The sequence below is a fragment of the Pseudonaja textilis genome, chromosome Z, assembly GCF_049901715.1.
Source record: "Pseudonaja textilis isolate UNSWEBS1 chromosome Z, rPseTex1.2, whole genome shotgun sequence".
Taxonomy (NCBI): Eukaryota; Metazoa; Chordata; class Lepidosauria; order Squamata; family Elapidae; genus Pseudonaja; species Pseudonaja textilis.
In genome coordinates, this window is record NC_142008.1 from 22,549,654 (window position 1) to 22,575,036 (window position 25,383).

The following is a 25,383-nucleotide window of genomic DNA, read 5'->3' on the forward strand; positions in this document are numbered from 1 at the left end:
TACTGAAACAGGCCAGGCCAGAGGAATGTTAGCATCTTTTTCAGCAAAATCACTAAGTGGCTCAGTGGGAGAACCTTGCGCTTAGGGGACAGATTATCTGAGGACTATTATCAGATGACATTCTGTGATACAATAAGAGTGAGAAGTACTGATTCTTTACTTCCTGGACTTTTCCGTTCTTCCCTACCTTTTCTCCTTTCTTCACATACCTGACTTCTTTTTACAACTACGCAGTCTTTCCACTTCAAGTCAAATAGAGCATCAGAAAGTCAACAATCTGTAATAGATTCGTCCTTTGGAAATCTTTTACTCTCTGTTTAAGAATCTACCAATGAGGATTTCATAGTGACAAAAAGCTCTAGAATGGTGCTGCCTTCTCAGTGCCTTTTTAAAAAAGCCTTTATAAACTGGGTACTAGTTGTGGGCTTCAATTGCTTTGTGCTTTCTTTTAGGCTTGCTTCTGTCCATATGACCTTAGAGAAGTCATGAAGGGACCACGATGGCAATTGGTACTACTGATAACTATCACCCTGACCTTTATAGGGCTGCCTAATCTGATATAAGAGGCCTGGTGATGGGAAAGAGAAGTCTTTACACAATCATTAAACAAGCTATGGCTTAGTGCAACATTTGCATTTGCTTTCCTGCAGATTTGAGATTGGAGAGTACTCAAAGAAAGGCTTGTTTCAATTTGTCATGTTCCAAAAGTAAGCTTTGTTATAACTCATGAAACACCCAACATAAAAGAACTTCTTGAAGAAATGAAACAAAAACTTAAAAAATATTTTTTTAGCTCCAGGCTTTTGATTTCTCAATGACTTTCAACAATGAATTCCAACACTTAAAAGCAAATAATCAGAAACAGATTTCCCATTGTACAAGAAACAAGCACTTATAAGGGACAAGGTGTGAGCTAGGGCCAAACATGAAAGTCTATGTGATTGTAGTCACATTTCCTCCCTGACAATTATCTACAATCTTGACAAGAACTATTGAAAAATACATGGAAAGAACACATGCTGGTCATAGCAGGGGTGTATCTAAAAACAATGCCCTACATTCAGTAATATATTTTATTTATATATTAAAAGTGGTCTACTCCATTCAGGGACTAAGAAAGATCCCAAGGTGCAAGCAATCAGCATAAAAACACAGTAATACACTATTTTTGTATGATTAGTTTCAAGAAATCTGAACATTAAAAGTTATTATATACCCACTCCAACAATTCAAGATTTGGTTTTTGAAATATTATAGCCAATTCTATTCAGTGGATGTTGCACACATTTTCTTTAAAGATAGTAAAATTAAATAGGAATCTTCACTGGTAAGTAATTTTAACTGTATACCATAATAAATATTGCTACAAATAATCCTTGACTTAACAATCTTTTGTTCAGTGATGATTGAAATCGCAATGGTGCTGAACAAAGGGACTTAACGACCTGTACATGAAATTATGGCTACTGTAGCATCTTCATCATAATGTGAACAAAATTTGGGGGCTTGGCAATCTGTTTACAACCAACCATATGGATTTTGCTACACTCCCTGCCTATTTTTCCACCTATCCCATCCTGCTAGTCTCTGGGACCATTTGGCTGGGATCCATAGGCCTTGGACCAGCTTCCTGTCCTGCTAGGTCCCACATTATCTCCTCCCACCATACACACACCTCATCACGTTTCACTTCAGTTTTCCAAAAATTGCTTCAGAAAAGAACAAAACAATCCCACACATGGCCTTCTTTTATAGATGTGGCATGATGCCATCCCAAAAGTGGGCACCATTTTAGAAGATGACACAATTTTCAGCTTGCATAGCTTCATTAAAAAGGAACTTCACCTTTCTTCCTTTAACTGATAAAAGTTCAAAGATTATCTAATTGTATAACCATTTTAGAGGTTTATATTACTTAGTATGTCATAAAGGGTAATAAAAGAAGCCTGTGTAATCAAATATTTCATAACCAGTATTGGTTAATATTTACCTGAAGGAGAGAAAGCCTTCATATTAAGCCTAGAATTCAGAATTTTAAAGGACTACATAATTCCATAAGAATTAATTTCCCAGGAAAAATAACGAAAGGAATATTTGGAACTTTTGTTTCTCAACATCTGGAAAATCACAAGTTTTCAAATCCATTTCATTCCCTGTTTACACAAAACACATAATATTGGACTAAATATAGTCATCTATCAAGAAATTTCTGAACTTATTTAAAGAGTACTCAATTTTATTTTTACATGTCCTACTTGATTCAAGATGAAGTACTCTCTTCATTATGATTTTAGGACTGGAAGTTTTATTATGCAACAATATTTGCATAATTGTACAAAATAATTGTACTGGAAACTTTATTATATTGTAGTAAGTAAGATTTGAGAAGCCTAGGTAGACTGATTTGATATATTTTCCCATAGGTTTTGCAGGTTTTACTGTAGCAATTGTAATTTTTATTTAGCAAAGTGCTAAGGCAGTTCTAATTCATTCTGTATAAAAGTTGTTAATCAGACCAATTTGATGTAGTTCCTATAAATATGTCTGGATTTTGCTATACTTTTTTGAAAAATCAGATACAGGTTGTCCTTAATCTAGGACCACAAATGACCCTAACATTTCTGTTGTTAAGTGAGACATTTGTTAAGTGAGTTTTGCCCTATTTTACAACCTTTCTTACTGCAGTTAAGTGAATAACTGAAGTTGATAAATCAGTAACCTGGTTGTTAGGTGAATCTGGCTTCCCCATTGACTTTGCCTGTCAGAAGATTGCAAAAGGTGATCTTTGGGATACACCAATGGTCATAAGTATGAACCAATTGCCAAACATCTGAATTTTGATCACATGATCATGAGGATGCTGCAAAGATTGTAACTGTGAAAACTGGTAATAAGTCACTTTTTCAGTGCTGTTGTAGCTTTGAACTGTAACTAAATGAATTGTTGTAAGTTGAGGATTACCTGTATATTTGAATTGCATCAATGACCTTTCCATAAACTATCCTGTTTTATTTTGTTTCATCTGTTGTTTGATCTGATTGATGACCATAACAACATTTCTACACTATAATACACTACAATCATCATTATGCTGTGGAAGTAAGGAAATATTTGATACAATTTCTATACAAGAATTTATTTTTGTCAATTAGTAATAGCACTTAGACTTGTATACCACTTCATAGTGCCTTAACAGATGATTTTGGGCCAACTTTCTCTATCAGCCCAACCCACCTCACAGGCTTATTGTTGTAGAAAAAAGTAGGAGGAAGCATAATCGACAACACATGAACTCCAAGAGAGAAGGGAGGCAAATAACTAGATCAATTAATAAATGTCTTAACAAGAGATTTGAAATGGACCATAGCAACACTGCTTTATCCCTGTCTTTTCTTAAGGTTATTTTTTTATTCTCCTTTTATTTATTTCTTACATAATTTCTTAGCTCAATTTTCCCTCCAAATATTTATTCTTCTTTTGTTCTTTATTATGTGTAGAAAAATATGTTTGAAAATGATTGTTCTGCTATACTCCTACCATCCACACAAACCCTCCCAAGACATTAGGACATTGATTTTCTGATCACTATTTGGAGAAACAAGTGCTGTTCTTCAAAGGCATAAGTTTAAGGTAGGGGCTTTTTTAGGGAGGAGTTGGAGGGCAAGAGTTCATAAGAGTTCATTCAAGCTTCGTTAAATATTAGTTATGGCAGAGGTGGAGATCAATTAGCATAGACTTAACTTTCCAGAGTAGAGCAAGGACAAAGGGGAAGGGCTACTGCTGACAGTTGTCTTCCACAATAAGCGGTTCCTTTATAACAGCTGGGTGTATCTGAACAAATTCTTTCGACCGATCTACAGCCTCTGATCACACCTCAATCCTTAGGCTCCGAATAATTCAAAGACAAAAGGCAATCAGTATATCCAAAAGAGTAAGTCTGTGTTTTTATCTTTTTCACTGAATTATATGGACTGTGCACTTAACTACTGTGTTTAAAAAGAGGGGGAAAGATAAGATATCTAAGTAAACTGCTATCCTAAGAGGATTCTGATAATCTCTCCTCTGCTGAACTTTCAGTAGCCAAGAATCACACTTTTTTAAAGTTTGGGCAGATGATGTTCCTATTGTTAACAAAATGAGCTATTGACAATGTCAGTGTCAACTTATGACAGCTGGAAATTATGAATTATAAAATTGTAAAAGACTTTCCATCTTTGCTGTTACTAGTACCTTTCGCTTTTTTAAAAATTTGTGTTATTTTGTCCATCGCTTCTCATTTTTCCTCTGTGTAAACCATTGTCCAATAAACTAAAGAACACCCTCTTACCTGCTAACATTATAAATTTGGATACAGGTTCCTGAAATAATATCCAACATTCTGATCTTTTAGGATTGTCCAACCACAGAAAATGTATAAATGTATGGAGCAAAAGCATCCAAGATAATGTTTTATTTAAAAATCAATCAAATTACTGAATAATGGTTTTTAATATTATTTCCATTGTTTAAAAAATTCCTATAAATTGTAAGTGTTTCTGTTCTTAGCGGCAGCATATTCCTTCCACAATCAGTTGGTTTACCATTTAATTTCCTGAAAAATTTATTTTTTCTACAGGTAGAAATGGTTTCTGAAAAGGAAGGAAAGAAACATATTAATGGAAATGTTAATGATGAGAATATTGTTTTTGAAGATGCTTCTGGAAGCCAAAAGTAGGTTTTTCCATTTTAGTTGGCTGCTTTTTTGTATTTTCAGTTGATGCATTTCTCTGCTTTATGCTGCACAATTCTTTCACTATTAGAGGCCAAACATCCATTCAAAATATACCATTTTTCAGAGCTAACTTCTATATTCAACAAATTTGTTGTAATCATGTATTATTAGCTAAACACCAATTATTTATTATTATTAAATTTGTTTGATGTCTATATTTAGCATTTCAAATTTCTTAGTATACCTTGTTATTTATCTTCCTTAAAAGGACATTGGGCTTTACTGAGCTTTCATTTTAGTTCAGTGACTTTGATTATTTTATTCTCTATTTCAGTCTTGCTGTGTTTATTTTTTTCCTTTACATTTTTCGAAAGTTTTGTTGAAAACTGCCTGCCTACAGATTTTCAACCAGAGAATTGTTTTTTTCAAAAATGAAATATTATTTAAGAAAACTTTGTGTTACTTACATTCTCCATCATCATCGGCTTCTGTCAAACTGGTGAAAGTGTACAAATATCGCTAGCTATTTATATTGCATTCATGTTTGTTTTTGGTAGCTGAGGAGATTCAGCGGGACAAACATATCAGACTTCACCACTTTGACCCTATTTGTAGATAGGCATAGATTGAACAGCTGTTGTTTTTTCTATCATATCCCTCTGGGCTAGGAAAAAATATTCCCAACTTGCACAATGCACACAGAGTTTATTTTATTTTCTTATTGAAACTAAGAACTTTGGTTTTAATAAGTTAATAAGTTGTCTGCTTCTGTTATAAGTATACACTCCAGGATCCTTATATTGGTGTATTCACACATCAGTTGAGAAATTGTAGTTCATTTAAATCCTAGCTGGCTCAAAAGTCAAAATGAGATAGTAGGCATATAATGCTAGGCAACTAGATTATAAACCACAATTGCTATATTCACCCAGCACAAAACCAAGGAAAACATATTATAGCACAGTGGGCAAACTTAGTTATCAAAATAATAAGAAAACTTAAATGCTTTTCTCCTGCTTGACAGTGTTCATGGAAAAGTTTCAGATTTAGGGAGTTATAAGTATTTGAGAACTCATTGATTTCAGTGAGTTTTAACTCACTCACTAACTTTAGATGCTTATGGTTTTATTTCCCCCAAATAAAAAAAAAACAAATTAAATTGAGTTAAAACAAGTTAAAACAAGGATCAGATTTCAACATTCTCATGTTTCAATATTGAATGAAATCAACATTCATATTTGATGCAATAGTTTGAGAATTATTACCTGGGCTAAGAATACATAAGTCACCCTGTGGTGGGATGGGCAGCAAATAAATTTAATAAATAAAATACATAAATAAGTTATACATAGTATCATAACTTAATGTACTAATAAGTAATTATTTATTTGAATCTATTATGATTTAGGTCAATTAACAGAGAATCCTGGACCAAAGGGAAAAAAATTCAAAAATAAGCAATAAAATAGCATCATATAATAGTAATTAATATTAAAATGAATTATGAGAAATAAACAATTTTGAGGTTCAAAATAAAACATAGTTCCTGACACTGTTACATTGTTTCAAATATTATGGTGTGCTATTTCTGAAACAAATTGATTTTGATTCTTTTTATCATGCTAAATTAACATTATGAAATAATGAGATTTTAAAGCATCCCAGTTGGGATCATTAGAACTTTCTTTTTCACTGACGCTTAAATTATGAGAAGTACAAATTATGTTTCTTGCTTATTATTTTAACTGTATAAATATGTTTATAGAAAAAAAATGAAATTTGACTACATATCATTTTATAGGGAAAAGAAAAAAATCAAGGAAAAAATTAATATGGTTAGCCCATTTGCAGTGGTAAGTTTTAAAATTTAGTTGTTTTATTTTGTTTTGTTTTGGTGCCCTGGAGCCAATGTTGATTTCTATTGACTGCCTGGATTAATTCTTGCAGTTTTCTTGGCAAGATTTCAGAAGTTGTTTGCCATTGCCTGCTTCCAGGAGCTGACTTGCCCAAGATACTCCCAAGGCTTTGTTTTTTAGGCAGGAATAAAGCTCTCAGCCTCATATTTCTAAGCTGCTGTTTTAACCACTACATGAGACTGGTTCTGTTTTAAAATTTAAAATTAAAATAGCAAAACTTTTTAAAAAGTGTGTGTGTGTGTGTGTGTGTGTGTGTATGTGTGTGTGCATGTTCAATAAAGCTAAATAAGAACTTTCATTCTGTGAATATAATGTGCAATTTGTTATTTGTATTTAAGCTGCTTTTTAAAGAAGGTACTGGATAATATTGTTTTAAAGCAGGGGTCCCCAAACCCCAGTCTGTGGACTGACACCAGGTAACTGGGCTGCACAAATAAACAAAGCCCTATTCGTCGGATGCAGGCAGCCTATGAAATCACGTTCCCTCTGGTGTACAGAAAAACCTCTCTTTGTGGAACTGGTCCCTGGTGACCAAATGGTCGGGGGCCACTGTTTTAAAGTATTAATATAAACCATATTATATTATGTTTGCCTAATTAATGCAAGGATATGAAAAAAATAAAAGGTCAATGAATGCTGCTTGTTAGTTGTGGAATTATCTCGTAGATATATGTGTTCTAGTTAAATGACAGTTAGCAATAAGTGGAAAATTTTTTGCCTTGTGGATCATTTGCTTTTCAGTTTCGTTACTCCGATTCCCTGGATAAATTATTAATGATAGTGGGCACTATTTTTGCAGCCCTTCATGGGGCTTCCCTTCCAGTTATGATGATTGTTTTTGGAGATATGACAAATACCTTTGTTGGATCTGGAACTATAGGTAAGAGGAGTCAATAATGTCATGAAAAGAATGCAAAGCCAGAGAGAATTGAAGCATGTATCTTTTAAAGTGGATCTCTAAGAAAACTGCCAAACATTTTGTAGGCTGTTGATTACTGGCATTGGATAGCGAAGGATTTACAAACAAGAGCATTTTATTCTTAAATTGCTGACAAATGGTTGTCCAAAATGGCATAAGGAAGAAGTATCAAACTCGATTTCATTGAGGGCTACATCAAGATTGTGTTTGACATTGGGGAGGGCAGGGGATGTGGCCAGGGTGGGTGTGCCAGCTTGACATCACTCGTGTTGTAGGCACCCCAAGTGTTTTGTGGCTGCCCAAGTGTTCTGCCAGCAAAGACGGGCTCCTGCAACCCTCTGCCAGTGAAAACAGAACTCGGAAGGGCCACAGAACTTGGCACGGCATTTTTGTTGGCAAAGGCACCGCAAGCTAGTCCTTTGCTGTTTCCAGGGTGGATCTGTGGCTCACATCTAAGCACCCTATGGGCCAGATTCAGCCCACAGGCCTTGAGTTTAACAACCCTGGTATAAGGTCTTCTATGTGGGCAGCGCGTTGGACTATAAGACTCTAAGGTCTCTTTCAACTCTGTTATTCTGTATATAGTCACCCATGAAAGACTGATACTGCAAAAGAAGAAATTTAGACAAATGTACATGATAAACACAATAAATATAGATCAATATATCTAGCACTAGTAATAAATGTTATATACAAATTAGAATCATTTACCAAAACAAGAGTGACCATAAAGAATAATCTTTGAAGCTTGTAAGCAGTGATGAAAACATAGGAAACCAGCCTTATGACAAATTAAACTTTGGAATCCAATTGTACAAGGTCTTATTCTGAAAATAGATTGGATGAAAATAAAAAATAGCTGTGTGAGCCACTGAAAATCATATCCAGGCCCATTAAATAGTCCTGTAAAAAAGATCAGCACTCTCAAATAATAATAATCATTTAAAATAAATATATACATTTAAGGAGAGAAGTTAACATTTTGTGGCTAATCTGGGGGACTTTTCTTACTTCTTATTTGTTGCCAAATATTTATTTAAAGGATACATCTACTTTAGAATTTACACTATATTTTTAATATTTTCTGTTACCAAATGGCAAGAAATCATACTACCTATGTAGGACAAATGTAATTAGAGTTGATTCTAAGGGCTACATAAAGTCCTAATCTTAGTTCAGGGGTGTCAAACTCACGGCCTGCAGGCCGGATGCATCACACACTGGTGACACCCACCCCTGCTTTAGCAAATGGAAAAAAGTTGCAATACATCACATGGTGACAACATGACAATATGAATTTGACACCTTCCTTAGATTGCCCCACAACCTTAGATCCAACAACGTTTTAACAAAACTAACTAACCCCTTAAACAGAAAGTCCAAAGTATTCTTCAACAGAACTTTTCTGAGCTTTATTATTTCTTGCTATTGAAGGGAACTAGGTTTACAAGAGATAGCTGTAATACTTCTATTTTCTCTAGGATAACATGGCTACAGGTAGTCCTCATTTAGCAACCACAACTGAGAGAGGCAACTTCATTTGTAATCAAAACAGTTATTAAGTGGGAAACATGTAAATTGTACTTTGCTTTTCCCCACTTTCCCCACTTCATAGTTAGCAATAAGGGAATTAATGTTTGTTTACATTGATTGGAGAAAGGAATTACAAGAGAGTAAGCAGGCACACAATGAGGAATGTTTACTCTCTTCTAAACCCTTCCTTCCCAATCTCTCTACTCTGTGAAGGAGGAAAGAAAAATGAGTCAGGTACAGGACAAATACATATTAACTGACTGTAATGGTGAATACATGACAGACCGAGACAGAGATTGCACAGTTAGTAAATGTGCACCTTAGTCACAAAATTACTTTTTCAGCTGCATTATAACTTGACATGGTCACTGCATGAGGCAATCAATAAGCAAGGTCTATCTGCAGAACAAAAAAGACTAGAATCACAGGCCAAATTGGTAACATAAATAGGCACTTCTTCCGTTTTCTATCTTCCTTTGAATAATATATTCCTACATATTTTTTTCAAATCATGATGTGCACAGTCATTCAGAATCTTACTAAAAGAAATAAATATGTTTCTTTATTAAGAACAGAATTGGAGGAATAGCCACAAGGAATCTTATCAAGCAATTTTTATCTTGGTATAAACAAATGATGTCATTTGATAATTTATAGTTTTAAAAATCTTTATAATCTTGTGACTGGGGATAATTTTGTGACTGGAGATATTGTTAATTTCCCCTTAATATTGTCTTTACCTGATTTAAACCATTTTTTCTTCCTTCTACTTAGATAACACAACTAATCTTTCCCAGCGCTTTGAGCAACTAGAAGAACAAATGACAAGGTACCTTAAATTAATACATATAATTGTACATTATATATTTGACATGTTTATAAGTGTTTGTGTATATAGTGTAATAAAAGAGATTTTATTTTTTAAATAACTTTCTATAGTAAAGTTTGTAAGTTTGGATACAATGCAAACAATGAAGAAGCCATGTTAGTCTTAAGGTCAGTTATTGATTATAACATTCAGAAAACAAAAATGAGAAAAAGCTGATTAAGGTGATGCCTCATTATGTCAGTAGTCCACAAGTCCTTATCTGAATAGATGCCCTTTAGTTAGCTACAGTAAAGTAAGTTGTGGTGCTCATTAAATAATATGACAGCACAATATATGAAGATATGATCAGATCAATTGTTATCTGTCCCAAGTAGAATAGCTATGCTGTACATCAATTATTATGAATGTTGTACTTTGGAGTGGGGAGGCAGTTATTCGAGGGCCTGATAACTACCAATGTTTTGGACTTTAACTCAGATACAGCCTGTTTAAACTCTGCTTCAACAAATCTGGAAGTCATCAAGTTAGGAAATAATGCCTTAGTGTATATTCTGATATGGGTGACAATCTAGAGAATCTAGGGAATTGGTAGAAGACTGCAATTCTATATTTCAGGGAACTACATTTATGCAAAAATGGGACAAAAGAGGCTAAAATTGGCTCTGCTGAAGCTGCTATTTTTCCCTAGTAAAGGAACATGTAAGAGGGCGTGTGCATAAAGGCACTAACATGCCTATCGTCCCTGTCATTGTATTTTTATTCTCTTATTCTTGTTCTCGTTTTTGTTTGACAAATTCCAATGAATGAATGAATGAATGAATTAATGAGGTTTTGCATGGAGAAGCAGATTGCTCCCCGCAGGGTTGGCCTTGGCACTTGCTTTGGACAGCAAACAGAAGAGCTTTGCTCTTTTCCTCCAGGGCCTTTGAAATTGACCCTCACTTTGCTTTTCTGCCTTAAAATCCAAAGCAGACATGTTTTCCTTCTGATCAGTTGAGGATAACTACCAGTATGATTTTGGTAAGAAGCTGAGTTTATATGTGAATCCAACCCCCTTGTCACAGGCCAGCCCTGTGGGAAGCGGATCCACTTCTCCATGCAAAATCTCAAGGGCTTTGCAGAACTCCAGGTGAGGTAGCTTTCCTGGAGCTTTCCGTCCTTCCATACGAAGGAGGAATACAAATCTGGGAGGAGAAGCAGCAGAAAATGGGATTGCCATTTCCAGAATGGAGAAGGGAGATATGGAGAGACACAGGCCCGGGAGAAAGTTGGAACCAGTGATTGTTGCCCAGTGGAAGGAAGGGAGGGAGTGAGGGAGGGAGGGAGAGAAAGAAGAAAAGAAGAGTTGATTCAACTTTGGAGAGTTAAACTAGGACTGGCAGTGGGAGTGCTCTGTGCTGCTGTGACTCCACTCAACTGTCCCATGGGAAACCATCAGGCCAGGGACAATGCAAAGACCCCATCAATGGCTTCCAGAGCTGCCACCATTGAAACCATATAAAGAACAGGCATGGCAGGTGGATGTGGCTTTTCACTGCCTGCCTCCTGGCGACGACAGGGTCTGAACTCAGAGCCCTGGGCCTCTCATGGTAAATAAATAAACACACGGACACGGTGTTTACTCGGGATGAAAAAGCCCTTTAATAATGGTGGGTACTCCTTTTATAGGCTACATGCACACGTCATAGCAGAGACAAAGAAGCTTTCTACATAATTATGCTAATGCAAAAACTATGCCATAGCTGGTGCCTTATCGCTCTTACTTCTTAGCCCTGTCACTTTTATCTCCCATATAACTTTTGTTGCCAGTATTTTTCCACACAGTCAGCACTTTATCACATGGCAACATTAGGTTGTCCATCCATCACTTTTACAAGGTTGACCATTGCAATGTTTAGCGTAACAGTACATTGCAACAGTTGACCATTGCAACATTTAGCGTAACAGTACATTGCAACAGGTGGACGAGGAGTAGGTGGCAGCTGCTGCTGGGCAGGTGACCTGTGGAGTGGGGAGGCGGGGACTGGAAAAAGCCCCTCCAGCAGAAGACATGGCTGATGTGGAACAGTGATGGAGACCTTTTGTTATCACTCCCTCCTAGCTCTGAATTGGAATGGAACTGGGTAAGGGATCGAGACTTCCCTATCTACCCTCCATGGGATGGCAGTCTGTCTTGGGAGGGATAGGTCACAGAGAATGGCCTGGCTGCAGTGGCCTGGGGATACCTGTGTCTGAGGTATGTGTGGCAGCTCCACCTCCTCCCCAGTGATGTATTAAGCAGACTAAGCACGTGCTTAGGGCAACAGGCCCAAAGGGGGCACCACAAAGTTGAAAATATGGCTTAGTTTGTACAGTATGTACAAAGGAGGGGGGCACCAAGATTTGTCAGTGCTTAGGGCACGAGTGAGCCTTAATCCGCCACTACTATTCCCCATTTGCATTGACTACCTCACAGCAAGGCAACCCACCCAAGAGCTCCAGGTGCTGAAATGGGTCAGTCTCTCTCTAGCAGCTGCTCAAACCTGCCAGAGGACAAGGCCAGCATCTTCTGAAATGGGGCAGCACTCAGCTCTAGAGGAGAAAGGGGAGATGGCAAGGGCGCTGCAGGCAGGATGCACTCTTACTTCAGTGCCTTCCCCAACCCTCCAGGGCTCTGCCCATACTTCACCCCTGGTCTGCCAGCTCCCCACTCATCTCTTCAGTGGGCCAGGCCAAGGAGGTGTATCCCCCCCCAGCATCTCCACGGCAAAGGCCCCTCTTTCAGCCCAGAGGAGTATCAGCCTGGCCACTCACCTCAGCACCCTTCCCACCTCACCCAGAATGGCTGTCCTGAAGCTGCTGGGGCCATCCTGGCATGTCCCTCCCCTCATTCAAATTCTCTCATAGTTGGTCTGCCCCCATGCTCCGAGGTTGGCCCAATTGCTGCCATGCTTTGAAGATCTGCATCTCCACCCCTTGTGCAGGCCACGCTCATCTGTTTGTACTGAACGCAGTCCTGCCACACTCCTACGTGCTCACTACCCCAAAATAAACCCTAGTGCTTATTTTGAAGTCCAAACAATATAAGACAGGGTCTTATTTTCAGGGAAACACAGTACCACCCTACAATTAAGGGTGGTAAGATAGAAGAGGCAAAGAAAGAAGGGTCAAGGAAGATAAAAATACAGAAGGGCAGAGCTCCCAGTGTGATGTCACAACACATGTTTAATCATTTTGGCTAGATGTAGATGTAGTCATATTTGCTATATAGAGTAATACAGCCTAACATATTTAGAAGACTGACAGGAGTGACCTTTGGGACATGATGCTTCCATCCAAATGTAAATTTCTTGAGAATAGGAAGACTAGTTGCCTCAATGTTGTATTTTTAGGACCTTAATAACTATGAAACAATCTAAACAGATATTTTTGTCAGATCTGTCATGTTTTTTAGTTGTTTACATTGAGTATATTTTCCTCATTATCCTCATTATTGTCAATTATTTTCTTAAGATTATTATAATGCTACTGACAGACGTTGATTACCTTCTTGAATTTACTTCTATAATATTGTATTTCAGGTATGCATACTGGTATTCAGCCATAGGAGCTGGAGTTCTTGTCTGTTCCTATGCATACATTGCATGTTGGACACTTGCGGCTGGCCGCCAAGTCAAAAGAATTAGGCAACAATTTTTCCATGCCATCATGAGGCAAGAAGTAGGATGGTTTGATATAAATGATGCTGGAGAACTAAACACACGACTTATAGAGTAAGTCCACATTTCATGCTTTTCCTTCAGCAATTAATTTATCAGTTTGTTTAAATTTAAAGTAAATCCCAATTGCTTATTTTGTGTTAGTAAAATTCAACTCTAAAAAAGTACTTTATGTGTGTAGCACTCGATGACAATAGGATAAAGATTCTCTGCATGGTATGCAATATATAGGAATATATATTCTATATCCATGTATATACACAAATTTGCTATGTCAATACAACTGAAATATAAGACATAAGACATAAGACATAAGAATTTATTTGTCATTACACTCGCAAGCGGGTGCAACGAAATGAGGTGCTCTTCCACAAGTAAAACTGGACAACACTATTGAAAGAAAAATAAAATTAAACACAACAGACCATACAATAATCTCTATACAATTTAAAAATGTAAATACCCCATTACTCTCAGCCATTAAATTCCACAAAATCTTATGACCCTGCATTCAAACTCAAAGCTGCACTTGGATAAAAACTGTTCTTAAATCTAGTCGTCCTTGTTCTTAATACCCTGAATCTCCTTCTCGATGGTAATAGTTCAAAGAGCTGATGTCCCGGATGAGAGGAGTCATTCAATATATTAAATATCTTCCTCTTACATCTATTCCTATACCGTTCTTCCAAAGAGGGAGTGAGCAGCCAATGATGTTTTGGGCCATCTTAATCACCCTCTGAATTGCCTTTTCTCTGCCACTGTGCAGTTCGAGAACCATACACAGAGACAGTAGGATAATATACTCTCAATTGAACTCCGATAGAAGGTAGTCAGTAGACTCTCAGCCAGTTGTTGTTTCCTAAGAATCCTTAGTAAATACAACCGTTGTTGTGCCTTCTTAATTAAAGCAGCGGTGTTTGCACTCCAGGTCACGTCATTTGTAATGATGGTCCCGAGATACTTACATTCAACCACCTGTTCCACACGAACTCCTTCTATATACAGTGGCTGAATGTCTGCTCTTTTTTTCCTATAGTCCACTATAACCTCCTTGGTCTTCTTAATGTTAAATAGAAGATTATTATTTTTGCACCAGTGGGATAGCTGTAATACCTCATCCCGATATGCAGACTCATCATCCCCAGAAATAAGTCCTACAAGCGTAGTATCGTCTGCAAATTTTATTATCTTATTGTTGGGATGTTTATTTGTACAATCTGATGAATAAATGGAGAACAGTAGTGGACTAAGGACACAACCCTGCGGAGTGCCAATGCTAAGTGTCTTGACAGTAGAAATATAATCATTCAGTTTAACTCTTTGTGGACGATTTGTTAAAAAATCCAATATCCATAAACAAATAGAATCTGGAAAATCTAGATCTTTGAGCTTGGCTATTAATCTGTGCGGTATGATGGTATTGAAAGCAGAACTAAAATCTGCGAACAACATTCTTACATAATTCCCCGGTGTTTCCAAATGGGATAAGGCCATGTGAAGCACAGTAATAATTGCATCCTCGGTTGATCTATTTTCTTGTAAGCAAACTGAAGCCCATCAAAGGAATCAGGAAGGCAGGAGATAATATAATTTCGAACTAGCTTCTCAAAGCACTTCATTAAGATAGAAGTTAGTGCCACCGGCCTATAGTCGCTAGGACCATTTGTGGGCAACTTTTTAGGCAGTGGAACGATGGTGGAAGCCTTGAGACACACAGGAACCATACTTTGTGTCAAGGATCGATTAAAAATTTCAGTCCACACCCCAGCTAGCTGATCAGCACAATCTTTTACCACACGACCAGGAATTGAGTCGGGCCCAGCTGACTTTCTGGAATTAACCGCCTTCATTGTCTGCCTCACATCCTGCTCATTCACAATGAAGGGGAGGCCCTGCTGGGTAAATGATGGCAAAGGGACAGTTTCAGTTTGATGGATCTCAAATCGAGCAAAAAAATTGTTCAACTCCTCAACCACCACCGCACTACCATCCAAAGAGACCTTTTTGCTTTATAGTTCATTAGTTGTTGAACCCCCTGCCAAACCTGCCTCATGTTATTACTGAGAAAGCAGTCTTCAATTCTCCTCTTATATTCGGCCTTAGCTTGCTTAATACCTCTCTTCAAGTTTGTTCTTGCAGCACTATAATCTAGATCATTCCCAGACTTAAAAGCCTTATTTCTTGCATACAACAAGCATCTAACCTTCCCGGTCATCCAAGGTTTTTCATTAGGATACACCCGGATTCGTTTATCCACCGTGACAGTATCAATACAGTGTGCCATATACCCTAGCACTGCAGCCATGTGTTCGTTGAGATCAGGATGATCAAAAACTTCCCAGTTTGTGCGTTGAAGCAGTCCTTTAGCTGCTCCATTGCTCCCTCTGGCCAGCTTTTCACCGTCTTGACTACCGACCCCGCCTGTTTTCTCAGAGGAATATACTCCGGGGCTAAAAGCAGGGACAAGTGATCTGACTGGCCCAGATGTGGTAGTTGTAATACCCTGTATCCATTTACAATATTCGTGTAGACCTTATCCAAGGTGTTCGATCCCCTAGTTGCACACCTTATATGTTGATAGAATTTAGGAGGACCACACGAAGATCTACATGATTAAAATCTCCTGCAATAATGAATACAGCATCTGGAAATTTGCTTTGCAAGTTGCCAATTTCATCACCCAGGTAGTCCAGAGCCAAATCTGCATTTGCGTCTGGCGGAATGTAAACAGCAAGAATAATAACAATGCTGAATTCCCGTGGAAGGTAGAAGGATCTGCATCTAACAGACAGATATTCCAGCTCCAAAGAGCAGTGACGTGTTATAACCTCTGAGTTTTTACACCAAGTCTCTTTAACAAACATACACACTCCACCTCCTCTACACTTCCCCACATTTCTGTCTCTGTCCAGACGATGTAATAAAAAACCGTCCATCTCAATAACAATGTCTGGAATAGTGGGGTCCAACCAGGTTTCGGTGATTAGCAACACACAACAGCTTTTCACGAACTTACTTGAAGAGACCTGTAGCCTTAAATCATCCATCTTATTTACCACGGATCTAGCATTAGTCAGAAAGAGGCTTGGGAGCGGTAGCCGCTTCGTTTGTTTTTGCAGCCTGTACAAAACACCAGCCCTGCAGCCTCTTTTCTTGCCCCTTTCTCTTCGTCTTCTTTTCCTTTTCACTGGAGCCACAATCCACAGAGAGCCAGGGAGCCTTGCAAACTCTGATGGTATGTTATGTTTCCAAACAAACTTAGCTGTTATCTCTTGTTTACACTGCAGTCCAATCTTCATAAGCTCACAATTGCTGTAGAGTATGTTCACCCCGCAGGAGGTATTCACAATACAAGATAATCCACACAAAAACATCCATAAAAAACGCCAAGTCGAAGAGCACTGAGCTGCAGCATGTGAATGCGCGGCCATCTTACAAGATTCAAAAATATGTCAGAAAACCAGCAAAAATGCATCTTGATAGTCATTTCCTCAATACTGTCCTAACAAATTTGCTCTAATTTCTTTTCAGTGATGTATCCAAAATTAATGAAGGAATTGGTGAGAAAATTGGAATGCTGATTCAGGGAATATCAGCATTTCTATCAGGATTTATAGTCGGATTCACTGAAGGATGGAAATTGACTCTTGTAATCCTTGCTGTCAGTCCTGTCCTAGGACTCTCTGCTGCAGTTTGGGCAAAGGCAGGTATACTTTTGCTGAAACATAATGATAGTATACAATTCACTCTTTTCAATCATGAAAATGCCATCATGGCCCCCTAAAATGGTGTTTTGATTGTTTCTTTATTTCTTGAAACAATAGCAGGGATAATATATGCATGTCTAGAGATTGCCTGTCATTACCAAAATGTTCTGGGTGACTGAGGATATAATATACCTTCTTTAGGAAAAAGGAAGAAACACATTATTTCATTTCTGGCCTCTGATTGATTAATTTTGGTTTCAGATCAGTATATTTTAATCTAAAACTGTACTGAATTTTCTTGAATGGTGTCTTGACAGTATATCAAGATTATCTGTGTGTGGCACACATAAAAAGGAATAGGATTTGGTTACTCAGTCATGACTGACATCTTCACTTCATAGACCCCTTTGTGAAATTCCATATAAGATGCCATCAGAGCACATGTGTACACATAAGAAAATGCACACACACATACACAAAGAGAGAGAGAGAGAGGGAGGGAGAGAGAGAGAGAGAGAGAGCGCATAACTGTCCTAAAAGAGATCAGTGGGATGTCGCAGAAGCAAGCCTTTTTTTTCCTTTTACTCTTTCCTGCGGATTAGGACTTATGGAAAGTGTTCCATATTAGCAGGCTTGAAACCCTACGTTCCTATTGGTCCAGAAAAGCCAGATCGTGATTGGCTGGCTTGAACGTTCCTGATTGGCTCATACAGGGTTTGCCGCGATTGGCTGAAACCAACTTAAAGAGTTGTCATTGGCTGCCTAGCCGCGGCCAGCTCTATAAGAAGAGCTGCTGCGCACTAGGGTTTTCCGTCTCAGAATCTATCTGTAAAATAAAGAGCTGTTGTTCACTACTCAAGTCTCGTCTATTCATGGGACCCACCGACCATACTTAACACTGGCGATGAGGGTGGGATTCTGAGACAACAAGGCTAACCAGCATGTGGCAAACAGCGCAGAGACGACCAGCGAAATGGCCAGCAGTGCCACGCTGCCCACACCATTTAATCCAGCCAGCGAGGACTGGGAGTCCTACATTGATCATTTCAAAATGTTTTTGGAATCCAACAACTTGAAAGATGCCACCGGCAGCAAGAAACGGGTGGTATTTTTAATGCACTGCGGACCCACCGTTTTCAAAATGGCCAAGGTGCTACCAAAGCCCACAGATGTCAAAACGATGGATTGGAACAACCTAGCTCCCCTCCTCCGGAACCACTATGCTCTGGCCATACCAACTCTTATCCGAAGGCATGATTTTTATCAACGAGACCAGCGTGAGGGCGAGAGCCTCGGTGAATTCGTGGCCAACCTGAGGACCTTGGAGGATTGTGCGGATTCGCTAACCTGGATGAGGCCATGCGAGACCGGGTCGTTCTTGGCCTGAAAGACCCAGCGCTCCAAAGCAGACTAATGGCCAAGGGTGACATCTCCCTCACCGACGCCATAGCCGAAGCAAGCGCAGCCGAAGCTACCTGCAAATCAGCGGCCCGAATGTGGCATTCAAACGGAACTGATCGTCAATTGACCAGCAAGGCAACTACCACACCAGAAAAACTCACAGCCACCACCCACCATGGCGGTGCTGAATCCCCTTCTGATAGCGAAGAAGAAGAAATTCACCGACTTCAGTCGGAACGCGATCGACGAGACCGGCAAGGTCGTAAGTCGGGGTACCAGTGTGCCGGCTGCGGAGGAAATCACCTGCATTCCGAATGCAAGTTCCTGGATGCTGTTTGCTGACATTGTGAGAAGCGGGGGCATATCGCTAAAGTATGCCGTAATAAAAGAAACTTCAGCCCCCAGCGTCGAGGCAACAGCCCAAGAAGACAAGATGGCAACCCCACCAAAAACCGGGACCACCAGACTGACAGCCGGTGGAGCAGGGACGGCCAAAACAGAAGATTCAACAAGGCACTGCAAAGAGAAGAAACACACCAAACAGTTATCATCGGCCATTCTTCACCAATAGATGCACGGAAGATACGCATCGAAGTCGGTATCGAAAACCAAACATGCACCATGGAGGTAGATTCTGGCTCCTACCTCTCCATGGTCTTCTGGCACACCATAAAGCATCTAATACCCAGCATACACCACCAAGAACTAAGTGACCAGAAATTGATCCTGAGGGACTACCAAGGGAACCGCAACCCAGTGGCTGGCATCGGGCATTTCAAGATCACCTACAAAAACTGCACCAATATTTTACCACTTACAATTGTAAATGAAGACCGCCCCAGCCTACTCAGATTACAATGGTTCACACCGCTAGGGATCGAGATGGCAGGCATCAATCACACAGACGAAGAAGATTGGGAGGCAACGCTCATACTAGACTTCCAAGAGGTCTTCGATAACACTTTAGGCAAGTACAAGGGGTCCCCAATCTCCTTCAATCTTAGCCCAGACATCGCTCCCATCCGCCTCAAGCCGCGCCGAGTGCCATTTGCACTCAAACTTAAGATAGACAAGCAATTAAATAAGCTCATCGCACAAGGGGTTTTAGAACCTATCGACCATGCCCATTGGGAAACACCTATTGTCACCCCCATCAAACCAGATGGCTCCCTGAAAATCTGTGGAGACTACAAGGCCACCCTGAACCATGCCCTGCAGCAGAGTGCCTACCCTGTGCCAGTAGTCCAGCATCTCCTACACTCACTGGGGGGTGGCAGAATCTTTGCAAAGCTCGACCTGGCACAAGCCTATCAACAACTGCCGGTCGATGCTGAAACCGCTGAGGCATAAACGATTGTGACACATCGAGGGGCATTTAAATGCAACCGACTCCAATTTGGACCCAGCGTCGCACCTGGCCTAATGGAAAGACTGCTGCAGGGAATTAAAGGAGTCATACCCTATTTTGACGATGTCCTAGTAGCAGCCCCCAATAAGAAGCAATTGGAGAAACGGCTAAGAGCAGTCTTACAAAAATTTAAAGACTCCAGCCTCAAAGTAAAAAAAGAGAAGTGCCAGCTATGTACTGAAAGGGTTGAATTCTTGGGGTACCTCCTAGACATGGAATTCACCCTACTGACAAAAAACTAAAAGCCATCAAGGAAGCCCCCAGACCGAAAAATAAAACAGAACTCCAAGCATTCCTTGGACTCATTAATTTCTATAATGTTTTCCTACCCCAGAAGGCGACTGTCACGGAACCCTTGCATAGGCTCCTGGATAAAGCGGCATCCTGGACATGGGGAAGGCGAGAGGAACACGCCTTCCAACAAATAAAAAACCTTTTAACTTCTGACGCAGTCCTTATTCAGTATAATGAAACCCTGCCGCTGACTGTCACATGCGACGCATCACCCTTTGGTGTTGGGGCAATCCTAAGCCACACCTTGCCGAATGGGAAAGAGGCTCCCATTGCATTCTTCTCAAGAACCCTGTCCAAGCCAGAAAGGAACTACAGCCAGCTGGACAAAGAAGCCCTAGCCATCATCTCCGCAGTGAAAAGATTCCACGAATACATTTATGGTAGGACTTTTTCAATTATTATGGACCACAAACCTCTACTAGGCATTTGGCTGGAAACAAACCCACTCCAAACATCCTGTCACCTAGAATGATGAGATGGTCTGAATTTCTTGCCGCTTATAATTACCATTTTGCACATCGACCTGGCAAGACCATCTCGCTTGTTGACGCTTTAAGCCGATCCCCCCCACCAGACGTGCAAGACGACCCAGCACCCACATTACCAATTTTACAAATAGAAACAGTAACCACACTGCCATTGACCACACAAGACATTGCCCACGAAACAAGAAGAGACAAAGGCTTGGTGCGAGTCCTCAGCTGGGTGGAGAGAGGTTGACCAGAAAGCCAAAAAAATGAACTCTTTAAACCATTTAAAAACCGGCAAACTGAACTTTTTTCACAACGGGGGTGCATTCTTTGGGGAGACTGGGTGGTTATACCAGAAACATTACAGAAAAAAGTTCTAGACATGCTGCACGACGGGCATCCGGGCATTGTGTGAATGAAAGCCCTGGCCAGAAGCTACACTTGGTGGCCAGGCATGGACAAACAGATAGAAACTTGAGTCGCTGCTTGCAGCAGATGTCAAGAGACTCGCTCAACTCCCCCTGCAGCTCCACCACTAGAATGGGAAACCCCCAGAGGCCCCTGGTCACAAATCCATATTGACTTCACGGGGCCAACCAAAGGACATACCTTTTTAATCACTGTTGATGCTTACTCAAATTGGCTCGAAGTAAGCAAAATGAAAACAACCACCACAGAAGCTGTTATCAAAAAATTAAACAAACTTTTCGCCAAACATGGTCTGCCAGATGTGATAGTATCTGACAATGGACCTCAATTTACCACATTGGCGTTTGAACAATACTTGGCAGACCGTGGCATCCGACACGCATTGACATCGCCCACTTACACGGCAGCGAATGGGCGAGCTGAACGCATGGTTCAGTTCACAAAAAAGACCATCCAAAAGATTGAACACGGAAACATCCATGAAAAAATCAACAAAATGCTCCTAATACAACACATCACACCCAACACCACCACGAACAAATGCCCAGCAGAATTACTCATGGGCAGAAGGCTCCGGTCACCTCTAGACCGTTTGCACCCTACTTTCACTCCAGAGAAACCCCCTGGATCTACTAGCAGACACCGAGCCTTCAACGTGGGAGACACTATTTTTGCCAAAAACTTTACTGGGGACCCACTAAGGCTACCTGCAAAGATCACCCAAGTCACTGGCCCCCGGTCCTACTGACTCAAGACCACCGACAGGAGGAGCTGGAAGTGGCACATTGACCAGCTACGGTCTAGACTGGCCACTTTTCCCCTCACAGACTCCAACCAGGAAATCGGGGTGGGGTGGGGGTGGAACCTCAAACTTAGAAAAAGAACCAATATCTGTGCAAGCAGAACACCCCCCACACACATTAAATAAAAATTCAACATTAAACCAGCAATACTTACCTACGAACAGGGAACCGAGGCAGACGGGTGCTTCACCTGGAAGTAGCAGCCGGACAAGCTCAACCAGCCCAGAGAATCCAGGCAGGAGTGACAGAGCGAATGACTCGACCAACCCGGATACACCAGGCGGGAGTCGCAGCTATAGGCCCGGCTCACCCTTCCAGAGGGTTCCATCGAGAAGCTTGAGAGCGACGCAGAGCCTGTCCAAACCTGACGATGACCAGACATTATGAACCGCGCAAGTCAAGTAGGCAGGTCCAAAGACCCTCCTACTTACGTGATTGTGTTACCCCACCCCTTGGACGGAACCAAGAGGGGAGGGGTGTTCCATATTAGCAGGCTTGAAACCCTGCGTTCCTATTGGTCCAGAAAAGCTGGATCGTGATTGGTTGGCTTGAACGTTCCTGATTGGCTCATACAGGGTTTGCCACGATTGGCTGAAACCAAGCACGGTAAACTTAAAGAGTTGTCATTGGCTGCCTAGCCGCGGCCAGCTCTATAAGAAGAGCTGCTGCGTGCTAGGGTTCTCCGGCTCAGAATCTATCTGTAAAATAAAGAGCTGTTGTTGACTACTCAAGTCTCATCTATTCATGGAACCCACTGACTATACTTAACTGCAAGGGTCTTCAAATTTGGCAACTTTAACTCCCAGAATTTCTGAGCTAACATGACTGGAGGAGGAATTCTGGGAGTTAAAGTCCACAAGTCTTAAAGCTGTCAAATTTGAAGATCCCTGATTTAGGAGATTACATTTCTGTATTCAACATTTCTGATTTGCCAAAATAAAGATAATATTCAACCTGTATCTGCATTTGAGAGTGTCCTATGTTCTTTAAGAGAGGGCTTTTCATGCTTGAAGAAAAACCACTCTGCTTTTCTCCATATTTTGAGGCACTAGTTTTCCAGTGTAAATCTCAAGACTTGATAAAAAAGGAAAATAAATCTGAGCTATTTACACATTATCCCTTTTCTTCTAATCATTCTCTCCCATAGTCAAGGCAATATGGTGCCTTTGCCTGCTATTTCATCCTACAGCTCCTTCCTTGTATTTTGCTGCTTCTGTTCCAGCAGTCAGTTTTCATTATAATTCCTTGCCATGAGAAAAATAAAACATAGCAAGGGAAAAGCAGACCAGGCATTGCAGTCTGTGATTGTATGTGGCCTCTTTTTAAGCCAAAGGCAGCTCAACAGGAGAGTGAAATATAACAATAAAAAGCTTTGCCTGACAATGTAAAACTTCCCTAAAGGATAAGATGGATATTGTTGATGGCTGTGTAGAATTTGGCTACCTACAAAATAAACTTAGAGCAGGCACCTTGGATCCCCCAAAACAGGTCAATGCTGCTGCCAAGAAATCCTCTGAAAAATCAATATACTAGGCACAGCCACATTGTTCAACGCGCTCACATTCTTTAAAAATCAAAAGCAATGGAGAAAAGAAGAAAAATGCCAGAACTTATTAAGAAGAGGAGAGAAAGGTAGGGATAGAATAGAATATAATAGAATACTTTATTGGCCAAGTGTGATTGGACACACAAGGAATTTGTCTTGGTGTAAATACTCTCAGTATACATAAAGAAAAGGTACATTTGTTAAGAATCAAGAATCATAATGTACAACACTTAATGATAGACATAGGGTACAATCAACAATCAAATCATACTAGGAAACAGTCAATATAAATCGTAAGGATACAAGCAAGAAAGTTATAGTCCTACAATCACAAGTGGGAGGGGATGGGTGATAAGGAGTGATGAGAAGATTAACAGTAATAGTAGTGTACACTTTGTAAATAGTTGAACAGTGTTGAGGGAATTATTTGTTTAGCAGAGTGATGGCTTTCAGAAAAAAATGTTCTTGTGTCTAGTTGTTCTGGTGTGCAGTGCTCTATAGCGTTGTTTTGAGGGTAGGAGTTGAAACAGTTTATGTCCAGGATGTGAGGGGTCTGTAAATATTTTCACAGCCCTCTTTTTGACTCATGTAGTATATAGGTTGTCAATTGAAGGCAGATGGGTGGGTAGTAATTGTTTTTTCTGCAATCCTAATTATCCTCTGAAGTCTGTGTCTGTCCTGTTGGTTTGCAGAACCAAACCAGACAGTTATAGAGGAGTAGATGATAGACTCAATAATTCCACTGTAGAAATGTATCAGCAGCTCCTTGGGCAGTTTGAGCTTTCTGAGTTGGCACAGAAAGAACATTCTTTGTTGCGCTTTTTTGATGATGTTTTTGATGTTAGGTGTCCATTTTAGGTCATGTGATATAGTAGAACCTAGAAATTTGAAGGTCTCTATTGTGGATACTGTGTTGTCTAGTATTGTAAGAGGTGGTAGTATGGGAGGGTTTCTTCTAAACTCTACCACCATTTCTACGGTTTTGAGTGTGTTCAGTTCCAGATTGTTCTGGTTACACAACGAGGCAAGTTGTATAACCTCCTGTCTGTATGCAGATTCATTGTTGTCTCGAATGAGACCAATCACTGTTGTGTCATCAACAAACTTCAGTATTTTAACAGATGGATTGTTTGAGATGCAGTCATTGGTATATAGAGAGAAGAGAAGTGGAGATAGCACACAGCCTTGGGGCCCCCTGTGCTGATTGTACAGGTATCGGGTGTGATTCCGTTAGATTCACCTGCTGCTTCCTGTCTGTTAGGAAGCTTATGATCCACTTACAAGTATGTTCAGGTACCGCTAGTTGGTTTAATTTACTTAGAAGAGTGTCTGGAATGATGATATTGAATGCTGAACTGAAGTCTACAAAGAGGACCCTTGCGTAGGTATTTGGAAATTCAAGGTGTTGTAGGATGTAATGCAGAGCCATGTTAACAGCATCATCTGTCAATCTATTTGTTTGGTATGCAAACTGCATGGGATCTAACAGCGGATCAGTGATGGTTTTCAGATGGGACAACACAAGCATTTCAAAGATTTTCATAACTACAGATTTTAGAGCAACTGGTCTGTAGTCATTCAATTCCTTGATGGAGGGCTTCTTTGGCACTGGGATGATGGTAGAATGTTTGAAGCAGGAAGGAACATAGCACATCTCTGGTGATCTATTGAATATTCAGGTGAAGATGGGGGCCAATTGGTCAGCAGAGACTTTTAAGC

The 25,383-nt window shown here is 40.0% G+C and overlaps 1 protein-coding gene across 3 annotated transcripts in view; it reads left to right on the forward strand.

Moving 5' to 3' along the window:
• The first annotated feature begins 3,779 nt into the window (after positions 1-3,779).
• ABCB1 (ATP binding cassette subfamily B member 1) overlaps positions 3,780-25,383 on the forward strand; it is a 59,640-nt gene continuing 38,036 nt past the window's right edge. The window contains exons 1-7 of one of the 3 annotated variants that reach the window (XM_087917632.1): positions 3,780-3,931; positions 4,616-4,710; positions 6,513-6,564; positions 7,369-7,507; positions 9,854-9,908; positions 13,469-13,660; positions 17,138-17,309. In XM_087917632.1, the coding sequence (XP_087773758.1) occupies positions 4,622-4,710; positions 6,513-6,564; positions 7,369-7,507; positions 9,854-9,908; positions 13,469-13,660; positions 17,138-17,309 (699 nt within the window). In that variant the 5' untranslated portion in view covers positions 3,780-3,931; positions 4,616-4,621. The remainder of the gene's footprint in view (positions 3,932-4,615; positions 4,711-6,512; positions 6,565-7,368; positions 7,508-9,853; positions 9,909-13,468; positions 13,661-17,137; positions 17,310-25,383) is intronic. The other 2 variants (XM_087917633.1, XM_087917634.1) reach the window with 2 other exon arrangements.